The sequence below is a fragment of the Aedes aegypti genome, chromosome 1, assembly GCF_002204515.2.
Source record: "Aedes aegypti strain LVP_AGWG chromosome 1, AaegL5.0 Primary Assembly, whole genome shotgun sequence".
Taxonomy (NCBI): Eukaryota; Metazoa; Arthropoda; class Insecta; order Diptera; family Culicidae; genus Aedes; species Aedes aegypti.
Window position 1 is genome coordinate 26,344,407 of NC_035107.1, and position 20,895 is coordinate 26,365,301.

The 20,895-nt window shown below is 40.2% G+C and overlaps 1 protein-coding gene across 4 annotated transcripts in view; it reads right to left on the minus strand.

The window, feature by feature from the left end:
* Nucleotides 1–4,171: 4,171 nt before the first annotated feature.
* Nucleotides 4,172–20,895, minus strand: part of LOC5578710 (calcium/calmodulin-dependent protein kinase type II alpha chain) — a 249,704-nt gene continuing 232,980 nt past the window's right edge. For all 4 annotated transcript variants that reach the window (XM_021839208.1, XM_021839210.1, XM_021839209.1 and 1 more), the window contains one exon: nt 4,172–6,680. In XM_021839208.1, the coding sequence (XP_021694900.1) occupies nt 4,713–6,185 (1,473 nt within the window). In that variant the 5' untranslated portion in view covers nt 6,186–6,680 and the 3' untranslated portion in view covers nt 4,172–4,712. The remainder of the gene's footprint in view (nt 6,681–20,895) is intronic.

Genomic DNA, 20,895 nt, shown 5'->3' on the forward strand with positions numbered 1-20,895 from the left:
TTGAACTTCATTTTACCATTTTACTCGTATTTTATTTACAGTCCATACGTAAATGCCCGGACCTTGGCCTCAACTCCGGCCATGAGATTCTGCACAACCTGTGAATCAACTGTTTTTTGCATGTAAACCCATACTTTCATGGACAACGAAACATATGTGAAGGCCGACTTCAAACAGATCCGAAAAATTGCCGAATCTCGGTAAACTTTTTACCGAAAAAAGCGTTGATAATTTTAATTCATCGCCAACGTTTCGATCCTATGGTTTGGGTCTTCTTCAGGGCTCGAAGTTAACCAACTTGTTAAGTACCGTAGCTTTACACGGAGATATGTCGGGTTAGTTTCCTCATTTTCAAATGCGGTACCCTCACTGGTCATAACGGGTAATTGCCATTAATATTCCCTTCTCCGGCTGTGAAACATCCGTGCGCGAGACGTGTGTACAAACCTGGCAATTACCCGTTATGACCAGTGAGGGTACCGCATTTGAAAATGAGGAAACTAACTCGACATATCTCCGTGTAAAGCTACGGTACTTAACAAGTTGGTTAACTTCGAGCCCTGAAGAAGATCCAAACCATAGGATCGAAACGTTGGCGATGAATTAAAATTATCAACGCTTTTGATTGTGACTGCAAGCCGAAATCCAAAATTAAGTTCTCAAAAATACCAGTCAAGATCACTAAAATTTTTACCGAAATATCGTTAAAATTTTACCGAATCCCTATGTGTGCCCTATGGAAGACTCTCAACTAGATTTGGGTGAGAGTGTCGTGAAACTTCTAAAGCCTCTCGGCTATACGGAGCGACGCCGAATGAGAGAAAGAGGTGGAGATAAATAATGTCGTCACTGCGCAAGCTTCCATTGAAGTGTTAGCTTATGCGTGCGGAAAAATTTGCACCCTTGGCAAAGAGTGTACCAAGTGCTTAACTGACAATAAGGTAATCCATGAGACAGCTGTGATCAGCTAAATTTTTTTGTTTGCCATGATTTTTTGACAATCATCGCTTGGGGAACAAAGAAGATTGGTAAGCACTGATGACGCCTAACGAAATTTCGGTAAGTTTAGTGTTCACTGTGCTTGCACTTTGAGCTGTCAACCCAATCGCGAAGTGTCGTCATGGATAGTCATATAGTCCACACTGCCATCTGTTGCAAGAATCGCGCGAAGCACTGTCGGCCATGATGGATTTTTAGTTGACGTTTGCCTAACACGCACACTACTACACGAATTGCCTGTAAGTTTTGTTCGCATCATTCAGCAACGTGTACACTATCAAAAGTCAAAGCGGTCGAACACTAGCGCCTCTGGTGGAACGATCGCTTCGGTCAAATGAAATCCAAATTCATCGTTAAACGCATGTACCATGAGCTTCTCAAGAGTGTTACGTCTGTTTGTCTGTGACAGTACAGTAGTGACGCCTCTACATTGATAGTCGTGTTGCACGATTGCAAAAAAGAAGTAGAGCTCGAGATTTGTATGACGATTACCGGATCTTTTCGTAAAGGAAAGAGTCTTGACTTCCTTGGGCACAGAGTATGGGCGCATGCCTGCCACACGATATATTTATGCAAAAAGGTCATTAGCTGAGAAAGATCTCAGGTAATAAATGTGGAAGTGCTAAACTAACACTAAGCTGAGAAGCAAGCTTCCTCCCAGTGGGAACGATATGCCAAGAAAAAAGAAGAAGATTCGCCGACAAACACATATATTCAAAACGTGTTTCTACTCGTTTACGCATTTAGACTCTACTGACGTTTTCACAAATTGTTCTCAAACAAAAGGTGAAAAGCAGGGGGGTTGAAAATAGTATATTTTTACGTGACATAATTTATGGATGCTTCCCAATAGATGTCGCTAATTATGACTGGAAACTTTGTCGAATACACCATGTTTCGGAAGCGCTTCGTTTCGTGGTTATTAACCACTTATGACTCTCATCGCGTTGTAGATCTTATGTACTGAACATCCCGACAAGATAGATAATCTAGAACATTCGAAATGATCTGATAATATTTGCTGAACACTCAGAAGGTTCAGAATATACGGTAGGTTACAGTTCATCACCTTGTATGATGAACAAGGTTGTTATTACAAGCATAGACTTCAAGTTATGAACTCAAGAGCAGTTTGGAAGACCTAGCTCCTCCCAAAAAAAATTTTTGTCATCATTTCTTGTTATGTTTAGCATTTTGAGCACTAAAACTATTGAAAGGCGTTCAAAAAACTGTATAAAAGTTCTTGGAAAAAATCAGTCCCCAAAGGGCTAGATAACAATCGAGAGTTTAGGGAAACTCCCATGGAAACCACTGGAAATTTCTAAGAACCTCTTGGAAACATTTGGTAACTCATTAGAGCATCTTGATAATCTCTTCAACAACCACCGTGGAAACCCATCTGGGAACCTATGAATACTTCAGGAACTTCATGTTTTTCGTTGGACCTCTTGGAAACCTTTAGGAGCTTCTTAGGAATCTCTGAAAATTATTGATCAATCCTGCAATCTTCTAAATAGCAATTGAGAGCCTATGGAAATCCCTTACGAACCCTTGAACAACCCTTTGGAAATCACTGGGAGATTATAAGAAATTCAACAACCCCCTTAGAAACCCAGCTGGGAACTTATGAAAACTTTAGGAATTTCAAGGGTTTTCAGGGTCTTTCAAAAGGTCTTAAAAGTATATCGATTTCGTAGTGAACTCCTTGAAACAAATCTGTTCCCTAGCAATCCTTTAGAAGATTTTTCTCTGAACATAATTGGTCGCTTATGCAATCTTCTAGATAACAATCGGGAATCTATGGGAACTCCTTACGAACTCGTTCGAAACCTTTGGAAATCATTGGTATTCTAAGAAGCTTTTGGAAATATTTGAAAACCCATGAGAGAATCTTGATAATGCCTTTAACAATCCCTTGGTAACCCAGCTGGGAACCTATGAAAACTTTAGGAAGTTCATGTTTTTCGTTAGAATTCTTGGAGACCTTTAGAAGCTTCTTGGGAATCTCTGTAAATCATTAGCCAATCTTGCAATCTTCTCGACAACAATTGGGAAGCTATGGAAAATCCTCACCAACTCATGAAAGACCTTTGGAAACCCATTAGAGTATCTTGATCATTCCTTGAACAGAACTCTTGGAAACCCATCTGGGAACCTAAAAGCTTTAGTATTGCACTGTTGTAATCGAAAGAAAACCATAGAGGTGAGAATCTCCAATTGTTACACAGATCCTTAAGTAAAGTTCAGCGAGAATTCTTATTTATAATCCTCTTCTGACAGTTTCGAAAGAAACACAAACGCTTAACCTAAACGGTACACATTCTGTCATACCTTCCAAAATCTCGGCTCAAAGTTTCCGCAAAAAAGAATAGTTAAGTTGGTAGGTATTGAAAGATAAATCTTTTGAATTCCGTAAGAAACTCATGGCTCTCGACAGGAATTACAATTGGTTCCGGTACATCTTACAATACTTAAGAATTTCGATTGAACCCGACGCGGCGTCCACTAGAAACACCAAGAAATCCCAGATATCCGAGTTATTAGCAGAAGATGGAAGCTTAAGCAATCTGAAGGCCTCCATGATTCTGGTAGATTGATTAATTACATACTTCTGCACTTTTTGATTCACTTTTCCAAGTTTCGCCTTTCATACGATAGATTGAATGATTTTATAAAGCATTGAAATCTTGATCAGATCAGGCAGTGTATTGTTAAAAGTTGTTGGAAATGCCTCATTAACTTCATCATAACTTATGTCAGAGATTACTTGCAACTTGAATTTGAATCTTTCGTTGGTAATTCTAGCTTGAAGCAGCATTCATTTAAATACAAATACTGAGATCTGGCCGCAAAGCTCTCCGAAACATTTTGAGGGCTCCAAATACTTTCAAAGATTCCAATCGCCTTAAAAGAATCGAAGCTACCATTAGGTTGTTTCACGAGATTTCCGATAATCATCTTTTTTTCTAATCACTTATCGCAATCCTAGCAGGCTTACCTTCATACACGCTGAATTCTGACCCCCTGTAGTTACCTTGGCAACGGGCTCTCACAGCATTTATTATTGCACTTCTCCCACGTGGTCGAGCACGCTCAAACATTTTCATTTCGCGCTTGTACGGATGATTTTTATAGACTGTGGGGACTAAATGACGACTATTTCCTCTATTAGTTGTTTTTGGTTTCTCAATGAACAAGCAAAATTTTTTCTGTATTTTGCCTCTACCATTAATGTAAACAAAACAGCTTTGGGTTTTTTCTTCTTTCGATTTCGATCCGCACCCATGCGACTAACCGACTTTTGCACCACTTTTATTTCATCTTCGTTTGCCTATTCGCGCGATTCGCTCTAATCCCTCTTCCAATCGAATCCAATCGAGTTTTCCTAAATCCTACACAAAATTTAAGACTTTTTTGTTTGGTTTCTTCTTTAACTACGTTTTTTTTCTGTTTGCTCCATGGATTTCCATCAGTGTTCCGTGTTTATTTTTCGTTCTTCCACTTGTGTGTTCGTGTATGTGTTTGTTTGCTCACGCGCTCTCTCGCTCTCGCTCTCTCCGTCTCATTCGGCGTGTCTCTCTCTTTCAGCAGCGAAATTCTTCTATATTTGGCCACACCCCCCTCCTCCGCAGCCGGTGCGGGTGTTGATCGGCGGGGACCGACGCCGACGTTGCCTTGGTTTTTTTTCTTCTTCTTTAGGGCCGCCGCGCTTTTTACTTGTGATTGACAAAGTCGTACTGCGTCGCCGTGTTGCTGAAGCTTCCGTTGCGGCTGCCGTGGAAGTGCACGTTCTGCCACTTGTTGTCCTTTTTGTGCCATACCCGGGTTTCCTCGGTTTGCACCGTGTGCGGATGTCCCTGCTTGTCGACGTACTGCGTTAGCCGGACGTACGCGATGCAGGCCGTGTCCTCGCCGAAGATGTGCACGTGCGGGTTCAGGATCGTCGTGTTGATGGCCTTATTGCTCTTGCCGAGCACGTTCTCAAAGTTGAACTTGTGAAAGTCCATGCCCTCGATCAGGTTGCCCAGGGCTTCCGGCTCGAACGAGGTCAGGTGCGGATCGCAGATTTTGGTGTAGGTCTCGAAGTCCCCATTGTTGATGGCTTCGATCAGCTGTTCGGTGATCTTGATAATCTCCTGCCGGCGGGCCTTGCAGTCATCGTCCTCGACCGTGGTCGAGGAAGAGTCGGTAGATTCTTTCACTTGCGAACCGTCGCCCTTTTTGGCCATTATGCTCTTGCTGGAGAAGTTTCTGGTGGCGAGCATCGTAGTGAGGATGGCACCTTTGAGCTTGCGCCGGGCGTTGAACTTCTTCAAGCAGTCTACGGTCTCCTGTCGGTGCACAACCGATGCGACGCGTTCGCGCTGGCAGATCCAAGGGTGTTTGAGAGCTTCGGCTGCCGTAATCCGTTTGTACGGGTTAACTGTTAACATTTGGTTGATTAGGTTTTTCGCTTCCGGCGTTACGGTATCCCACTCAGGTGACGGGTAATCGTACGTTCCGGCCTTGATCTGCACGTACAATCGGTGCTGATCTTCGTCCCAGAACGGCGGATAACCAACAAGCAGAATGTAAAGGATAACACCGCAAGCCCAAATGTCGACCGCTTTCCCGTATGGCTCCTTCTTCAGCACTTCTGGCGAGAGGTAACCGGGCGTACCGGCAAAACCGAACCATGCCTGTTGGTCACCTTGGACTTCGATCGCTAGACCGAAATCGGCCAACTTGACGGCTGCACCCTTGGCCTTACTAGCTAGCAGTAGATTCTCCGGCTTCAGATCCCGATGCACGACCCCATTCTGATGGCAGTGATTCACTGATTCCAGGATCTGCTGTATACAGTGCGACGCGTCCGCTTCTGAATAGAACTCCCGGGCAACGATATCCTCAAACAGCTCACCACCGGTCACCAGATCGAACACTAGATAGTGGTAATTCTCCTCCTGGATGCTGTCGTGCAGCCTGACAATGTTCGGATGTTGCAACTTCCGGCATATCCGGGCTTCCCGTTCCAACTTCTGAAAGTCTCGTGACGTTAGCTTCTTTGTGTTGATGATCTTGGCCGCAAACTCGAATCCCGTCGATTTCTGTACGCATCGTTTCACAATCGAGAACGCACCCTTTCCCAGCTCCTCCTTGATCTCGTAGTTGTCTGAAAACCGGGTACAAGCTGGCTGGGCAGCCATGTCGTTAACTAGGCTGGCGAGAATCTTGCCGTCTAATTACTAACCAAGTCACCCCCGAGAGATGTAACCGAGCGCAACCTTTTCTCGTATATTAGAGATAGAAACCAATCCAATCACCCACTAATCACGTTTTCCTCACAGACTCGAGTCGCGGAATTACGAAGCCCCTCCCTCTCTCTCTCTCACTCTGTCCGTTGCGCGCAAAGTCACGAACCACTTGATGGCCCCCGCACACGTGTGCAATTCTTTTGTTCCGTTAGCCGGAGTCGTCGTCGCCTACTTTGTTCGTTCCCCTCTAGTATCGTCGCGGTGGAGAGGTCGCAATCGAAGTAGTCGTCGTCGTGGTGGTGATGGTGGTGGGAAGCGCAGCAAGCCTTGATCGGATGGTTGTTACAGCATTTCTCATATTTCGCCCCTACCGGTTCTAGGGTTCTCTAGATTGGGGATTGGACAACGCGTAGCCCACTGTCCCGGGGCGGCGGCGGCCGTTTGGTCCTGCGGGAGAGAAAAAGGAAAGCGGACAAGAAATTAGATATCTATTAAGTCGATTTCGGGTTAATGCGGCGTCATAGAGGAGTTACTAGAGCTAATTCATGGTAATTATTTCAGATTTTAAATTTTTAGTATTTTAGATTTTTAATCCCGCTCCATGTTTTAAACATACAAACCGCATACTCTTAAAAATAAAAAAGTTACACAGAATTGAGTCACAAAATCAGACTCCTCTGTACCAACATAATTTGTGTTAATTTTTCACATCCTGAAAAATCGCCCTATGCTTTTTTTACATTTTATGGCATACAGAAATGATTGGCAACATCGAGCAACGCTGCATGTCATAAAACTTAAGGAAAAGAAGAAGAATTCATACAGATGCGATTTTAAGGGACGTGTAAAAATTTCGCAAATTATGCGTTGGTCCAGATGAGTCTGATTTTGTTTGAGTCGCACTCAATTCTGTGTAACTGTTTTAAGCGTCTATTATGTATAGTCAAAATTTTATCATTTTTGTGTTGGGTTGGTAGAGCCACTGCTTTTTGCGAAAGAAGAGGGAGGGTTCGAAAAAGTCCCATTTTAAAGTGACATAATTTGCGTACCACCCCTTAAGGTACTTAAGTAACGTAATCCTGATGACGACACAGTATTAAGTTTATTATTAGGGCCCATTCACAAATTTCATAACTCTGAGGGGGGTGGGTGTTTATCCTCGGCTCATATAAAATTTATAAAAAAAATCATACAAAAAGCGTTACAAGGGGGGGGGGGGGTGTCGAAAATGGCCATTTTTTTGACGTCATAAAATCTGTGAATAATAAACCCTTACGAACGCGGGTATGAACCAGCCTCAGGCTGAATTTTCCCATAATAAAGAGTCAATCAATAAAACCCTTACCATTTTTTTTTCTTTTTAGTCTCTACGCCAAAATAATAGTAATGAAATCTAATAACGCATACTAGATCACTACCTCCTCATTCGCCTAACTTTCTGATAAAAATATTGGCGTCAAAAAGTCACTGACCTGTTGCTAAGCAGATATTCTCCAAAAATACATTTTTATCTCCGTAATATACGATACCACCTTAAAAGAACAGCATTCTAATATCCCACATAAACTGTCGGAATGATGTAAGAGGATGATAAGTATTGAGAATTACAATTTTATATAAAACTATCTCTCATTTATTTTTATCGTTCCAGAGAGCGAGTAGTGGCGCTTAAGCCTAGGCTATGATAGGAGCCAGAACACTAGGAGGGAATTCCTGTGTTCCAACCCCAACGGTCATAACCCGGTCGTATCACTCGCTTATGATGAATCCTAAACCATCATTCACTCACACACCCACCCATCCACATCCTTGATATCTATGAGGGCGTCGCAGTGCTTCGACCCATGGACAAAAGTCAAAAAATCAACTTTCATATTCGACCGAAACAAGTAGGCCATGATGTTAACATATGTGTCATATAATATTTATTGTTTTCGTGTCAATCCAATCCATCTTCAATTCGCTTTATTCCCATCTCAATTATATTTTCAAAGTGAAAATCGTTATGGACCATACTGAAACAAGTAAGTAGGAGTCATTCTATTGAATTTTCTGTGATATGTTTTAACAGTTGTTGAAAAAAAGTGTCTGAGCTATAAGCTCTTTAAAACAGAAGAAAATTAAAACTTTTATCTTCTTCTGGACCATACCATACAAAAGAGTATCTCAAAGTACCTTTCTGAAATCCACTTTAAAATAAAATTTGAAGTAGTTTTTGAATTCTAGAAGTAATTCCAGCTGCATAAGTTTGCCGATTGTAGGGGAAGGGGTGGTAAAATGAACACCTTAAGGAAATCATCTTGTTTCTGATAGAAAAACGAGAAATTTGTATAATTCTATCGCACAACTTCAAAAATAGGGATGTAATCTATAGCAGCGCCGTGGATTCAGACTAAAATAGCTAAATTTTCACATATTTTCATCGCTATCAAAAAGCGATGCAAATGTTCATTTTACCTGCACTATGTGGGTAAAATGAACAGTGGTTGGTGGTAAAACGGACACCATGCAAAAAACGTGAGCAAACCAAATATTTCTGAAAATTTTCATTGCCCCACCGAAAATACATCCATTAATGAATGTAACCCATTCAAAAAGAATTCTAAAGGTATCAGATTTGACACCATATCATAACGATAATCACCTCACTGAAAAACCTCAAGTCTTCCGAGCTAAAAGTTACGTCAATTCAAATGTTCAAACGTGGTTTTCTAAAATCTTTGTTTTTGTTGATATTTTCACTTCAATTGACCTACGTATCAACTCGAACACTCAGATTTATGCTCTAAACCGTCCGTGCGTGATAAAAAATCATCGAAATTTGTTCTTTCTCGGTAAAAGGCACGGTGTTCATTTTACCACCACTTCCCCTAAGTAATTTTATGATTTTTAGGTTACGCTGCCACAATCATCAATGAAGATTGTTTCGGGCAGTGGTATTCTGTCGATCCAAATCGAAAATATCATGCTCTGAATTTCATGTACAGTTGTTATGACACCGATTCTTTCTTCCAGATATTTGAGAACGACGTTTTGCAAAATTTTATTGTTGCAAAATAAACCAAAATGGACTTGATGTGGAAGATCATTCAAGCTAAACTCCGACTGGTTAGCAAAGTCAGTTCAGCTTCCGCGAAACCATGCAGAGTTTTCTATTTCGGCTGCAAAGGTTGGCATGGGAAGGCCTCTCAAACATTTCAAAGAATGTTAAAGAAAAACCAAAAAACGACGTGTTGCAAATCTTATCTACAATAATGAACCTGAAGAGCTTGCGTTCGCTGCCAATGTATCAATGTTTTTATTAGCTTTGTACATTGATTTAGATCTGTCGGAACGAAAGAACAATTTGCTTCGAAACACTTTGAACGAATTACATCCGAACTTGCTTCTTAGCCTTTATGTACTAAGGCAAGAGTTTCTGCATAAGAAACATCTGCTACGGTCGATCTACAACAGCTCATGAATTTTACTGCAGCCAGTATAATGGAACACATTTCGTTCGGAGCTTCAACTGCAATTCCAAAAACGATGGAAAAGTTTGAAACATTTAATTTAATCTCATTTGGATCTCATCAAAAACTTTGGAGCAATTCTTCGAGTGATATTTTCAGGGAGAACAACCAATTTTCCCAAATTCCAAAATCTTCTAAGTAAAACATGACAGCTCTTCCTGAAGGAGTATGGTTGGTATTTTATGCATGTAACTGTGCTCAAACTTCTGATGCACAGTGTAAACATAATGGAAGCTTTAGAATTTCTTATCAGTAATTTATCCGAAGAAGCGTCGGAAGCATAAGGACCCATATGCTGTCCAGGGTATCAAGAATAAACAGTAACAAAGGCTTGATGCTCCTCTGCATGAACTCATCAATATCCGGAAAGAGAAAAGTTGTTTCTTATAATCATCAAATAGAAACCATGACATTTCGATTTTCTTTGTAGAAAAAGAAGATAATCATTCGATTGAGCTATTCTCGAATGATTATTAGCTAGTAAATTAATTATGTTGCTAATAAACAGAAGTTTTATACAACCTTTTTTAATGGGTTTTCTTTTTTTTCATTGGAATAATCCGTACTTCAATATTTTTATAAAAAGTTGATTATTGAGGCACTTTTACGATTATGAATATCACATGCATTGTTTATGCAAACGACTCAAGTACTTTTGAATGCATTATTATATTGAAAGTTCATTCCAAAGCGAGCACTGTTCAAAGGTGTCTGATGTAAAACTTTACGTATAAGCCACTTATGCCATTATTGATGTGATATGTGCCATTCATGCCAATAATGACGTGTGTTTATATATAACGAGTTCCTCCTCCATATCGTAGTATAAAACCACAAAAAACATCCAGTTTTGAGTTTTGTCCCCAAGTGCCATACGTTCGAAGCACTGTGCGTCGGTGAGTCGCTGGCCTCTTGCTAAGTAGATATCATATCATCATTATCATTTCCTATCCCAGTAACGGAGAAGATGGGCGTGGCCGGTAATGGAAGTTCTCATGTCTTCTAAACTCTGAACTCTGATTGGATGGCTATTCATTCCAAAATAGCCCTCCATAAGCAATCGGAATAAGATTGAGAAAGCAAAAACAGGAAAGCTTTCAGTATGCAATCTACGAATTACTCCATTACTACGCAACGCAACGCATGTTCAGAGGCGCGTCCACGTTTGAAACCATGGGTCGGACAAACGTAGGCAAATATTTTGTGCACAGTGAAGCTAAGAAAACCCTGGACTTGAAATTGAAGTTTACTAGATTTGAGAGGCCTAAACGCAAAGGGGTATAAGTGACGTTTTGGTCAGTTTTGGGTTAAGTTGAGGGAATTCTACTGTTTCCAAGCGTTCTATCCATATTTTCAGATGATTTTTCCTCAACAGAAAAAATGGCACCCTTATTTTCATGCGAGTAGCTACCACAATACTAAGAATGTTTTTGGTCGTTACAGGGCTGATAGTGACTGAGTGCCTTGAAATAGGAAATTAGAGGTCTACTCTTGCTACAAAAAAGAAACCTGTAAGGAATAAAAAAGGGGCCGAAAAAAGACTGAACATGGACTACAAAAAACAAAACGAAACCTAATATGAGCCATGAGATAAGAGTTTTATTCTTCATAGCATCAGAACATACATTACTCTAAGATCAAACACTTTTTTTTTAGAATTCCTCGTGACATTACGACAAGTTTTACTGTGTGTGTTTTTTTGTGACTTTCTCTAAGATTTTCATCACAAATATATTCAGAAATTTACCCAAAAGATCAGATATTACTCCAGAAATTTCTAAAGGAATTCATTTAGTGATTATTTTCCAAGAAATTTCTCCACGAATTTTCCTAGAAAATTCCTCTAATAATTTCGTTTAGAATACCTCGAAATGTTACCTGGATATTCTCAAGGAGAACAACAGTAATGGAATTTCTTCAAAGAATATTTTATAAATCATCTGAATTCCACCGGAAATTCTTTGAGACATTTTTCAAAAAAGTCCTAACTCCTCAAAAATTTTATCCCGCGGTTCATCCATCCCTGGGACATTCTCCAAGATTTGCGGTCAAAACATCTTTTAAAATTCAATCAATTACTTCTCCAGAAATTTCTAGAGATTTCCTCTAATGTTGTGTTTTAGGATTCATATACCAGCAATTGCTCCTAAGATTCCGTCTAAGACTTCTTCTTTGAGATTTTCTCAAGTAGCTTTTATTTTTTTCAGGAATGTCTTCAGAGAAATGCAAACTTGTGTAAGTTTTAAATTTACTCTTAATGAAGAAGGATCACTGAAACAACTCCTGGGTCCTTGAGGAAGCTAGAGAAGATTTTCTAGATAATCGAACAAAAATCTTGCTATTCCACAGGATATTCTGAAAAAAAAAATTCGAAAAATTTGGACATAATCTTCATATAAAGTTGTGTAGGAATGAAGCTTTGGAGGTAATAGCTTTAGAGTTCTCAATGATTTTCTGAAGCGAATTCTTCTAAACATCCTTTAAAAAATCGCTGGAGGAATTTCTGAAGAGATCTCTGAAAGAGACCCTGAAAGTGTTCTAAATAAAATCCTATGATAATTCCTGAAGCTTTTCCTTGGGTAATCTGAGACGATATTCCTCAAAAGCCTGTCAAACCCGTTATAATGTCTGAGAGTTTCTTTAGAACATGTATTGCTGTTTTCCTTTGAGATGCAAATGTTCACTTAAATGCCCTTCAAATGCGGTAAAACAAAACCAAGGTTTTTATAATGACAGATTTACTGATCTAAGCAGTCAGCGGTGTGGTTAGCTGCGGGGAAGGTGGAAGTGACAGCTGGCGAGTTGGCTAGCTGGCGGGTTTGTGTACACTGTTTTCACACTACTATTTCTATGGGGTTGTTAGGGAACTCCAAAAAAACATAAATACAATGAAGTGAAAGTTTTTTACAGCACTGATGAGCTGTTTTGCCACGCACAAAATTTTCGTCGTTCATGTAGTATTCCGCGGAATTCCGGTGTTTCGAGTCGCAGAAAAATTTAGTTAGTTAACAACTGCATGCAATGCATGCATATGTGGAAATTTCGAGTTCTGCGGGTGAGAGCTACCCATCACCGATGAAAGATAGGATGTACCACGGTGCTGCCGTCTGAGGGTGATGGTTCTTGTAACTTAAACTCGTAAGTTCTCTACTATCAGTTTAGAAATTCAGATAGTTTGTCGCGTATACCGCACAGATATGGGTGTAAAAGAAACATTCTATGCCTACTTTGTCACGCCATGCACCTGATATCCAAACAACCAAAACAAACTCGCCAGCTGTCACTTGGCATTTCACAATGGCGGAATGGGAAATCTGACACATCGGGCTACCTCCCTGTAGTATCATAGAGTAAATGTAGAAAAATAACAATTCTATCGTAAGGACACAAAATTATTAAGTTCATAGCTAAAAGAAAACTTTGAATATTTTAATTCTAGAGCATTTCGTTCAGTGTAATTGTAAGTTTTGCTTTCGCTTCCAACGCAAGTGATCGAAATCATCGAAATGAACACGAGAATGTATGCGAACAGCGAGAACGAATGCGGAGACAGAGGGGTTGAGCTGAATGGATGCGGATGAGAAATACGTCGATTGACGCTACGACGCGGGTACTGAATAGGATGGAATGAAGCAAAGTGAAGGAGAAAAAGAGAGGGGTGTGCGTCGCAGTAAGACTGGTCGATGTCGTTGCGCATGCTCCTCAGTCTAATAACGAATTTTGACGCGGACGGTTGGCGTTCAGTTTGCTCGGAGTGAAAAAAAAAGATTAAATAAAAAAATATATCACCGCTGGTGACGCCATGAAAAAAAAATGTTTTTATTTTGAAAGAATACGACACTCCCTTCTAGATACTTTTGACAAAACAATCAAAGGAAACCTAGCAACGATTCCTCACATCACCGCCAATCTAGCATAGAAAAGCTTACTTTGACATCGGATTGCCTGAGAAAAATCTTACCGCGTTTGGTGTTCCCGCATTTGATATTTGCATTTCAAACGCACACAGCGATACAATTTTGCATCAGGATTCAATGCAAGCAGAGTAAGGAAAAATATACTTTAGAGACCATTTTGGTTAATATAAATACTTTGGAGAGCTTCCGCGAAAACAAAGAAACCTACTACCAGAACTGTCTTAAGGATCATTCATTGGATCATCTTTTGTAATCATTCATATAAATTAAACAAATCTAACAGAAATAGACCGAACTGCTTGTCTTTACAATTTCTGGATAAAAAATGGATGAACAGTTGTGTGAATTTGTGTAGTTTTCATTTTCTTTGCACCGAATCTCAAAAGTTTTCAGGAGAAACATCGCTAAGCTTCAACCCAGTCGAAATGACAGTGTAAAAATTCGCAGTAAAATGAAAGAGAGGCAGATAGAAAATAGTCATAAATGCACAAACTTTAGTTATTCTGTAACTATTTTTATTTCTGAGTGTAGATTTAAAATGGGTAGTATGAATAAAAAGCGCTTAACTATACTACATGTAACATCTACTCTAAAACAAAATCCACAGAGTGTACCACATTAATGGTATGAATAAAAACCCTTCGAACATGAAGTAATTGAATAAATGGAATAAATCAAAACATGTAGTAGCTGAATGAATAAAAAACTATTTTCGAACATGAGCGTTTACTACATACGTGTAGCATTGAGCTGCCAACCGCTGCTGCACATAAAGTAAAATCCATGTAAAATGTAGCGGAAAATCATACACATAAAGGAATGCAACATTTTTCTTGTGCAATTTCTTAACAATATGTTGATTTTCTATGATGTATATGGGAATCAAAATATTTCTGTGGTGTTCTCGTTATTCCGGTAGGAATTTTGAAATTTTTGTAGTAATCCTGAAATTCCTAGAATAAAAAGTTTGGGATCACTTCCTCAAATGCATAAGAAAGTAAGAGGTTGTTTCCCAGATACGACCGCCAAGTTGTCGTTGGATAACGTTAGCCTCTTCTATTTCCTGGCTTGAGACCGTCACGAACTTATGAAAGATTTCTACTGCTAAAAATCCAATTAATTTCACACTATTTGTTGCATATCAATTCTGATTTATTGTAGACATTGTGTGTTATTATTTTGTGTTAATACAAAATAATCACTTTACATGTATTCAGAAGCTTAGGCCATTATATTGAAGAATTGATTTTTCAGTGTATACTTAATCATTGTTAATTTGGAGCAATTAATTCAAAATAACTCTTTCCATTGATTTTGGGTTACGAAATATTTGAATCATTACTTAACAATAGAAAATATATTGCATTCCGACAGCAGTGCAGCAGCGTCCTCGGAAACATTCTCAAATTCGTTTTGTCAATTATTCATAACTAATTATATATTGTATGATGCTACGAGATGAATTATAGCAAGAATGTGGTAAACACATTAGCAAATATTACACAAATAACTCTTCAGTACACATTTGTTGGCCCTGAAAAGGGCCGATTGAACTGAGAGAATTGAGTAACACGGACACATTTTGCCATCGAATAGGTTGAAATCCTCCTCGCCCGATAAGGTTTACGATGGCGATGACGATGGGTGCTTGAACAAGCGGTTTGGGCTGATTTTCTTCAGCTATGTCGTAGCCAGCGATTTCACAAACCGGACACTGGATTTGCAGCAGCTTGTAAATTTTGGAGAAATTTTACTGATTTTGGTAAAATGTTTACCGCAAATCACTAATAATTTCTTCAAAAGTATTATTTAATTCACCGACAGTTCTGTTATTGCTGTGAGTATTGCCAGTAATGATGCGCTTCACGGTAGAAATATTTTCAAAACTTGAATTGTTGAATTCACGTAACACGGACACATTTTGACGGCACACTGGTTGAAATCCTTCTCGCTTGATGAGGTTTGCGGTGGCGATGACGAAGAGTGCTTCAACAAGCAGCTTTGGTCGATTTTTTTCAGCCATCTCGTACAAACTTGTCTTTGCGCCCCGATAAGGCAATCCATGAGACATATGCGATCAGCTGGTTTTTTGTTTACCATGAGTTTTTGACATTTCGCGATCGGAGTGACCGTTCGATTATAAAGGAAAATGTTAAGCTCTGGTAACACTCGCATGTTTTGTTTACCCTTCAGTTTCGGTTACATGCACACTTTTAGCTGTCAGTCCTATCGCGGAAAGTCCTCATGGATAGCCTTATTCCTGCAGGGCCAATTCTGGAAGCACGAGTCCATTAGGAAATCTTGAGCGATTTCACAATCCGGACGCTGGTTTTGCCGCCGCTTGATGATCAACAGCTGGCCTCTGGTTGCGAGGAGCTGAGCAGGTTTGGAGGAGCTCTTAGTAGCTCGAAAGCGAAAACAATGAAACCGAATTCAACGAAGGAGGTATGCTTTATACCCTTAGAATAGCAGATGATGCTCCTCCTTTCAAATTCTCCGTTTTCTAATCTGTGAAATAGGCTATATTAAACTGATGTCTTGGTAAGGGATGTACAAGATGAGCATTATGCTGTAATAGCATCCCGACGGCACTGCAGCAGCGTTCTCGGAAACATCTTCAAATTGCCGTATTGTCAATTACTTGTAATAAATCAATTACTGTATGATTAGGGGATACTATACACATAACTCATTAAAACACATTTGTTGGCACTGAAAAGGAACGATTGAATTGTTGAATTTGAGTAACACGGACACATTTTGACGGCGCACAGGTTGCAATCCTCCTCGCCCGATGAGGTTTGCGGTGGGGATGACGATGTGCGCTTCAACAAGCGGCTTTGGTGGATTTTCTTCAACAATCTCGTACAAACTTGCCGTTGCGCCCCGATTCCTGCTGGGCCAATTCTGGAAGCGCGAGTCCATTAGGAAATCTTGGTTGATTTCACAATCCGGACGCTGGAATTGCCGCCGTTTGAAGATCAACAGCTGGCCTATGGTAGCGAGGAGCTGAGCAGGTTTGGAGGACCTCTTACCAGCTCGAAAGCGAAAACAGAATGAAACCGAAGTCAACGAATCGCCGCCGCAAATCAACCTTGCGTCTTCCTCTTTCGACGACACAAATTGAACTGTGACGCGGGTGCAAACGCAAAGCGAAAATGACTCGCCCGACCGTGTTCACAGCCTGATCTGAAGACTGAGGGAAGAAGCAGGGTGCGGTGCGCTTTTATAGAGGGAAGCGGAATCCAGAAATGTGCTTGGACGTGATTGGTTAGATAAGAAAGGGGTCAACGTTTCACGATTTTTCAATAGTTTGTTGCCAATAATCAATAGTGTCGTCCATTTGAATCGACGCGTAGATAAATTTCCGATCGATTGATGGATAAATATTGAAAATCTATCGATAAATGGCTGAGTTATTAGCGGTCAAAACCTGACCACTTTTCGTTACATGCTCAATTTTTCGTTTTTCTGAATTGTACCCCCATATGTTGCCGAAAAACGTTATCCAACGTCAAAAAATACTACATGGATAAAAAAATCTTAAAAGTAGATGGAGTACCGTATACCTTTTAATTCCGCTCCTAAATGCTTATCTTTGACAGATACGCGTATTTCGACTACCACTTGCAGTCTTCTTCAGTGTCAATTACTCGTATCCACTCGTATCCAGTGGATACAAGTAACTGACACTGAAGAAGACTGCAAGTGGTAGTCGAAATACGCGTATCTGTCAAAGATAAGCATTTAGGAGCGGAATTAAAAGGTATACGGTACTCCATCTACTTTTAAGTTTCTCTATTGAGATTCTGCTCAGAGGATTCAAACATTAATTAAAGAAAAAAAATCTTATTTTTCCAGTAAGATTGCTGAGTTTTTTTTGTTAAAATCTTGTATTCCATTCGATTTGTTGACATCTTGTAATCCATTCGATCTTGTGGGAATTCTGAAATCTAAATTTCATTGTTGAGATTTGTATAGTAATTGTTAAACACCAGAGCCGCTTCCAAATTATAAAGATTCTTACTGATGTCACAAAAATCCCCATCGGAATTCAGCGGATATTTCACGATATTCAAAGTTTTATATAAAAATTAAAGATTACAGTCAAAATCCCAAAGGAACTGGAAATCAACTGAATTTGAAAAGTTTATACAATAATTGCAAAGATTGACATCAGAATTCCAAAGATTCGCACCAGAATTTGGAGAAATTCCATCAAAATTTTGTAGATTCTTACAGAAATTCCGTCTCAAACAAGCCCATAGGATTACTAGAACATATAGATTCCCACCCGAATCCCCTGAATTTTAACCGGATTTCTTATATTCCCACAAAATCCCAGAATAATAATAGCAAATCCAATCGGAATCACAGAAATCCTACACGGATTCCGGAATTCCAAAGAAAAATGCGAGTGTCCGGGATGTCACAATTCTCGCGTAAAATTCAGATTTACTTTATAAAAACCTGAATTCCTACCAACAATCCAGGATTTCGACGAAAAACAACATAAAACCGTAATGCCAGAATTCTCACGAAAAATTCAAAATCCAAATAGGTTCCATGGCGGAATCTCAGAACTTCTACAGAAGTTTCAAAATACCTTTCGCAATATCAAAACTCACTCATGGTTTTTACTCAAATGTACATTATACCATTCGATTCCGTAATCTCAAAGCATGAGTAGCAACCTCTGAAGCCAACTACTAGTAGCTTTTTACTAAATGCTACCTAGAAGCATGATTGATTGAATAGTTTAGTTCTATGTTTTCGATTTTTTAATTTTAAACTTACACCCTTTCATTCTCAAGTTTTAACAAGAAAGTGCATCGTCAAAGTAACGTTTGAGGAAAAAGCGCTTGAATAAGAGCTGTTTCAAATAGCTAAAACATTCAAAATCACTAACTTTCTTGACTGAAAATCAATAGTTACATGATTGTTTTCAACATTTTAAAACGTATATATTCTGTCAAGTATTGTAATGTAATTGGTTTCTGTCAGTATTCGTCGTGCATCGGTAGATCATGTGTTATCATGAGAAAGAGGTAATCTGGTTTTTTCGACAGGTTAGCAAATATGTATTCAGTTTAATATAGAAAAGAGTACAGTTGAGCAAAAAATAATAGTACACAAATTTTCAATGCAAGAAAGAGTACATGTACTCTAAAAAGCGTACGTCTGGTAAGCCTATTTTGCTTGGAATTATACAAAGCCGAGCAAATGTTTGACATCGCAAAGTTTTTGACAGTGTTGAAACCGATGTTTGTCTGATGGTTTATGCGTAGTCAAATATTTACACATTTGGCAAAGCGATCAGGCTTAGAAGTATAAGGTTAAGGTGAAATTGCTTAAAATCCAAGTTTAATCTTGTACCAAAACTTCTAAGAAACACATCTCACGAAGGAAGCATTGAATTTTTGAATCAAAAATACTTACGACATCAGCCATTATTGTATAAGAAATCCAGTAGAAAGCTTACTAAATAATATCTCAAGTCTCTTATGAGAATTTATCCTTCTTGTTTTACATGGGAAGATTAAAAAATGACGTCCATCGTTTTTTTTTGGGATTTCTGGACTTCCCCCTTTCTCTGTCATGGTTTTTCCAATAGTTATTACATGTTCTGACTCATGTGCTGTCACACTTTCGTACACCCTCTGTAGAAACGCCTAAGTGTCAACAAATAATGATTGTTTTATTCTGTTCAATTATATCTATCTATATAAATAAAAATGGAATGGTGTTTGTATGTCACGAAATGGCTTACAAATGGGTCAACGGATCTGAATGATTATTTCTCCGTTTTGTTCGTCAAGAGTTCCGACGTTCATTCATTTATTTAGTTAACATCTACACAGATAACACTGAATCAACAATTTCACGCCACAATACTCGGTTCGTGGCCGCATCTCTCCATCCTCGGTTCTGCCCCACGCTCGCCAAATCGATACGCACTTGATCCGCCCACCTAGCTCGCTGCGCTCCACGCCTTCTTGTACCAACCGGATCCGAAACGAACACCATCTTTGCAGGGTTGCTGTCCGGCATTCTTGCAACATGCCCTGCCCATCGTATCCTTCCAGCTTTGGCCACCTTCTGGATACTGGGTTCGCCGTAGAGTTGGGCGAGCTCGTGGTTCATCCTTCGCCGCCACACACCGTTCTCCTGCACACCGCCGAAGATCGTCCTAAGCACCCGACGTTCGAAGACTCCAAGTGCTTGCAGGTCCTCCTCGAGCATCGTCCACGTTTCATGCCCGTAGAGGACTACCGGCCTTATGAGCGTTTTGTACATGGTACATTTGGTGCGGACGTGAATCTTTTTTGACCGCAGCTTCTTCTGGAGGCCATAGTAGGCCCGACTTCCACTGATGATGCACCTCCGTATTTCACCGCTAACGTTATTGTCAGCCGTCATCAAGGATCCAAGGTAGACGAACTCGTCGACCACCTCGAACGTATCCCCGTCTATCGTAACACTGCTACCTAGGCGAGCCCTGTCGCGCTCGGCCCCACCAGCTAGCATGTACTTTGTCTTGGCCGCATTCACCACCAGTCCAACTTTTGCTGCCTCGCGTTTCAGGCGGGTGTACAGGTCTGCCACCTTTTCAAATGTTCGCCCGACAATGTCCATATCATCCGCGAAGCAAACAAATTGACTGGATCTCGTAAAAATCGTACCCCGGCTGTTAAGCCCGGCTCTCCGCATAACACCTTCTAGCGCAATATTGAACAACAGGCACGAAAGTCCATCACCTTGTCGTAGTCCCCGGTGGGATCCAAACGAACTGGAGTGTTCGCCTGAAACCTTCACACAATTTTGCACACCTTCCATCGTCGCTCTTATCAGTCTCGTGAGCTTCCCGGGAAAGCTGTTCTCGTCCAGGATTTTCCATAGCTCTACGCGGTCGATACTGTCGTATGCCGCCTTGAAATCGATGAAAAGGTGATGCGTTGGGACCTGGTATTCACGACATTTTTGGAGGATTTGCCATACAGTAAACATCTGGTCCGTTGTCGATCGGCCGTCAACGAAGCCGGCTTGATAACTTCCCACGAACTCGTTTACTACGGGTGACAAACGACGGAAGATGATCTGGGATAATACTTTGTAGGCCGCATTTAGAATGGTGATTGCTCGAAAGTTCTCACAGTCTAACTTGTCGCCTTTCTTGTAGATGAGGCAGATTACCCCTTCCTTCCACTCCTCCGGTAGCTGTTCTGTTTCCCA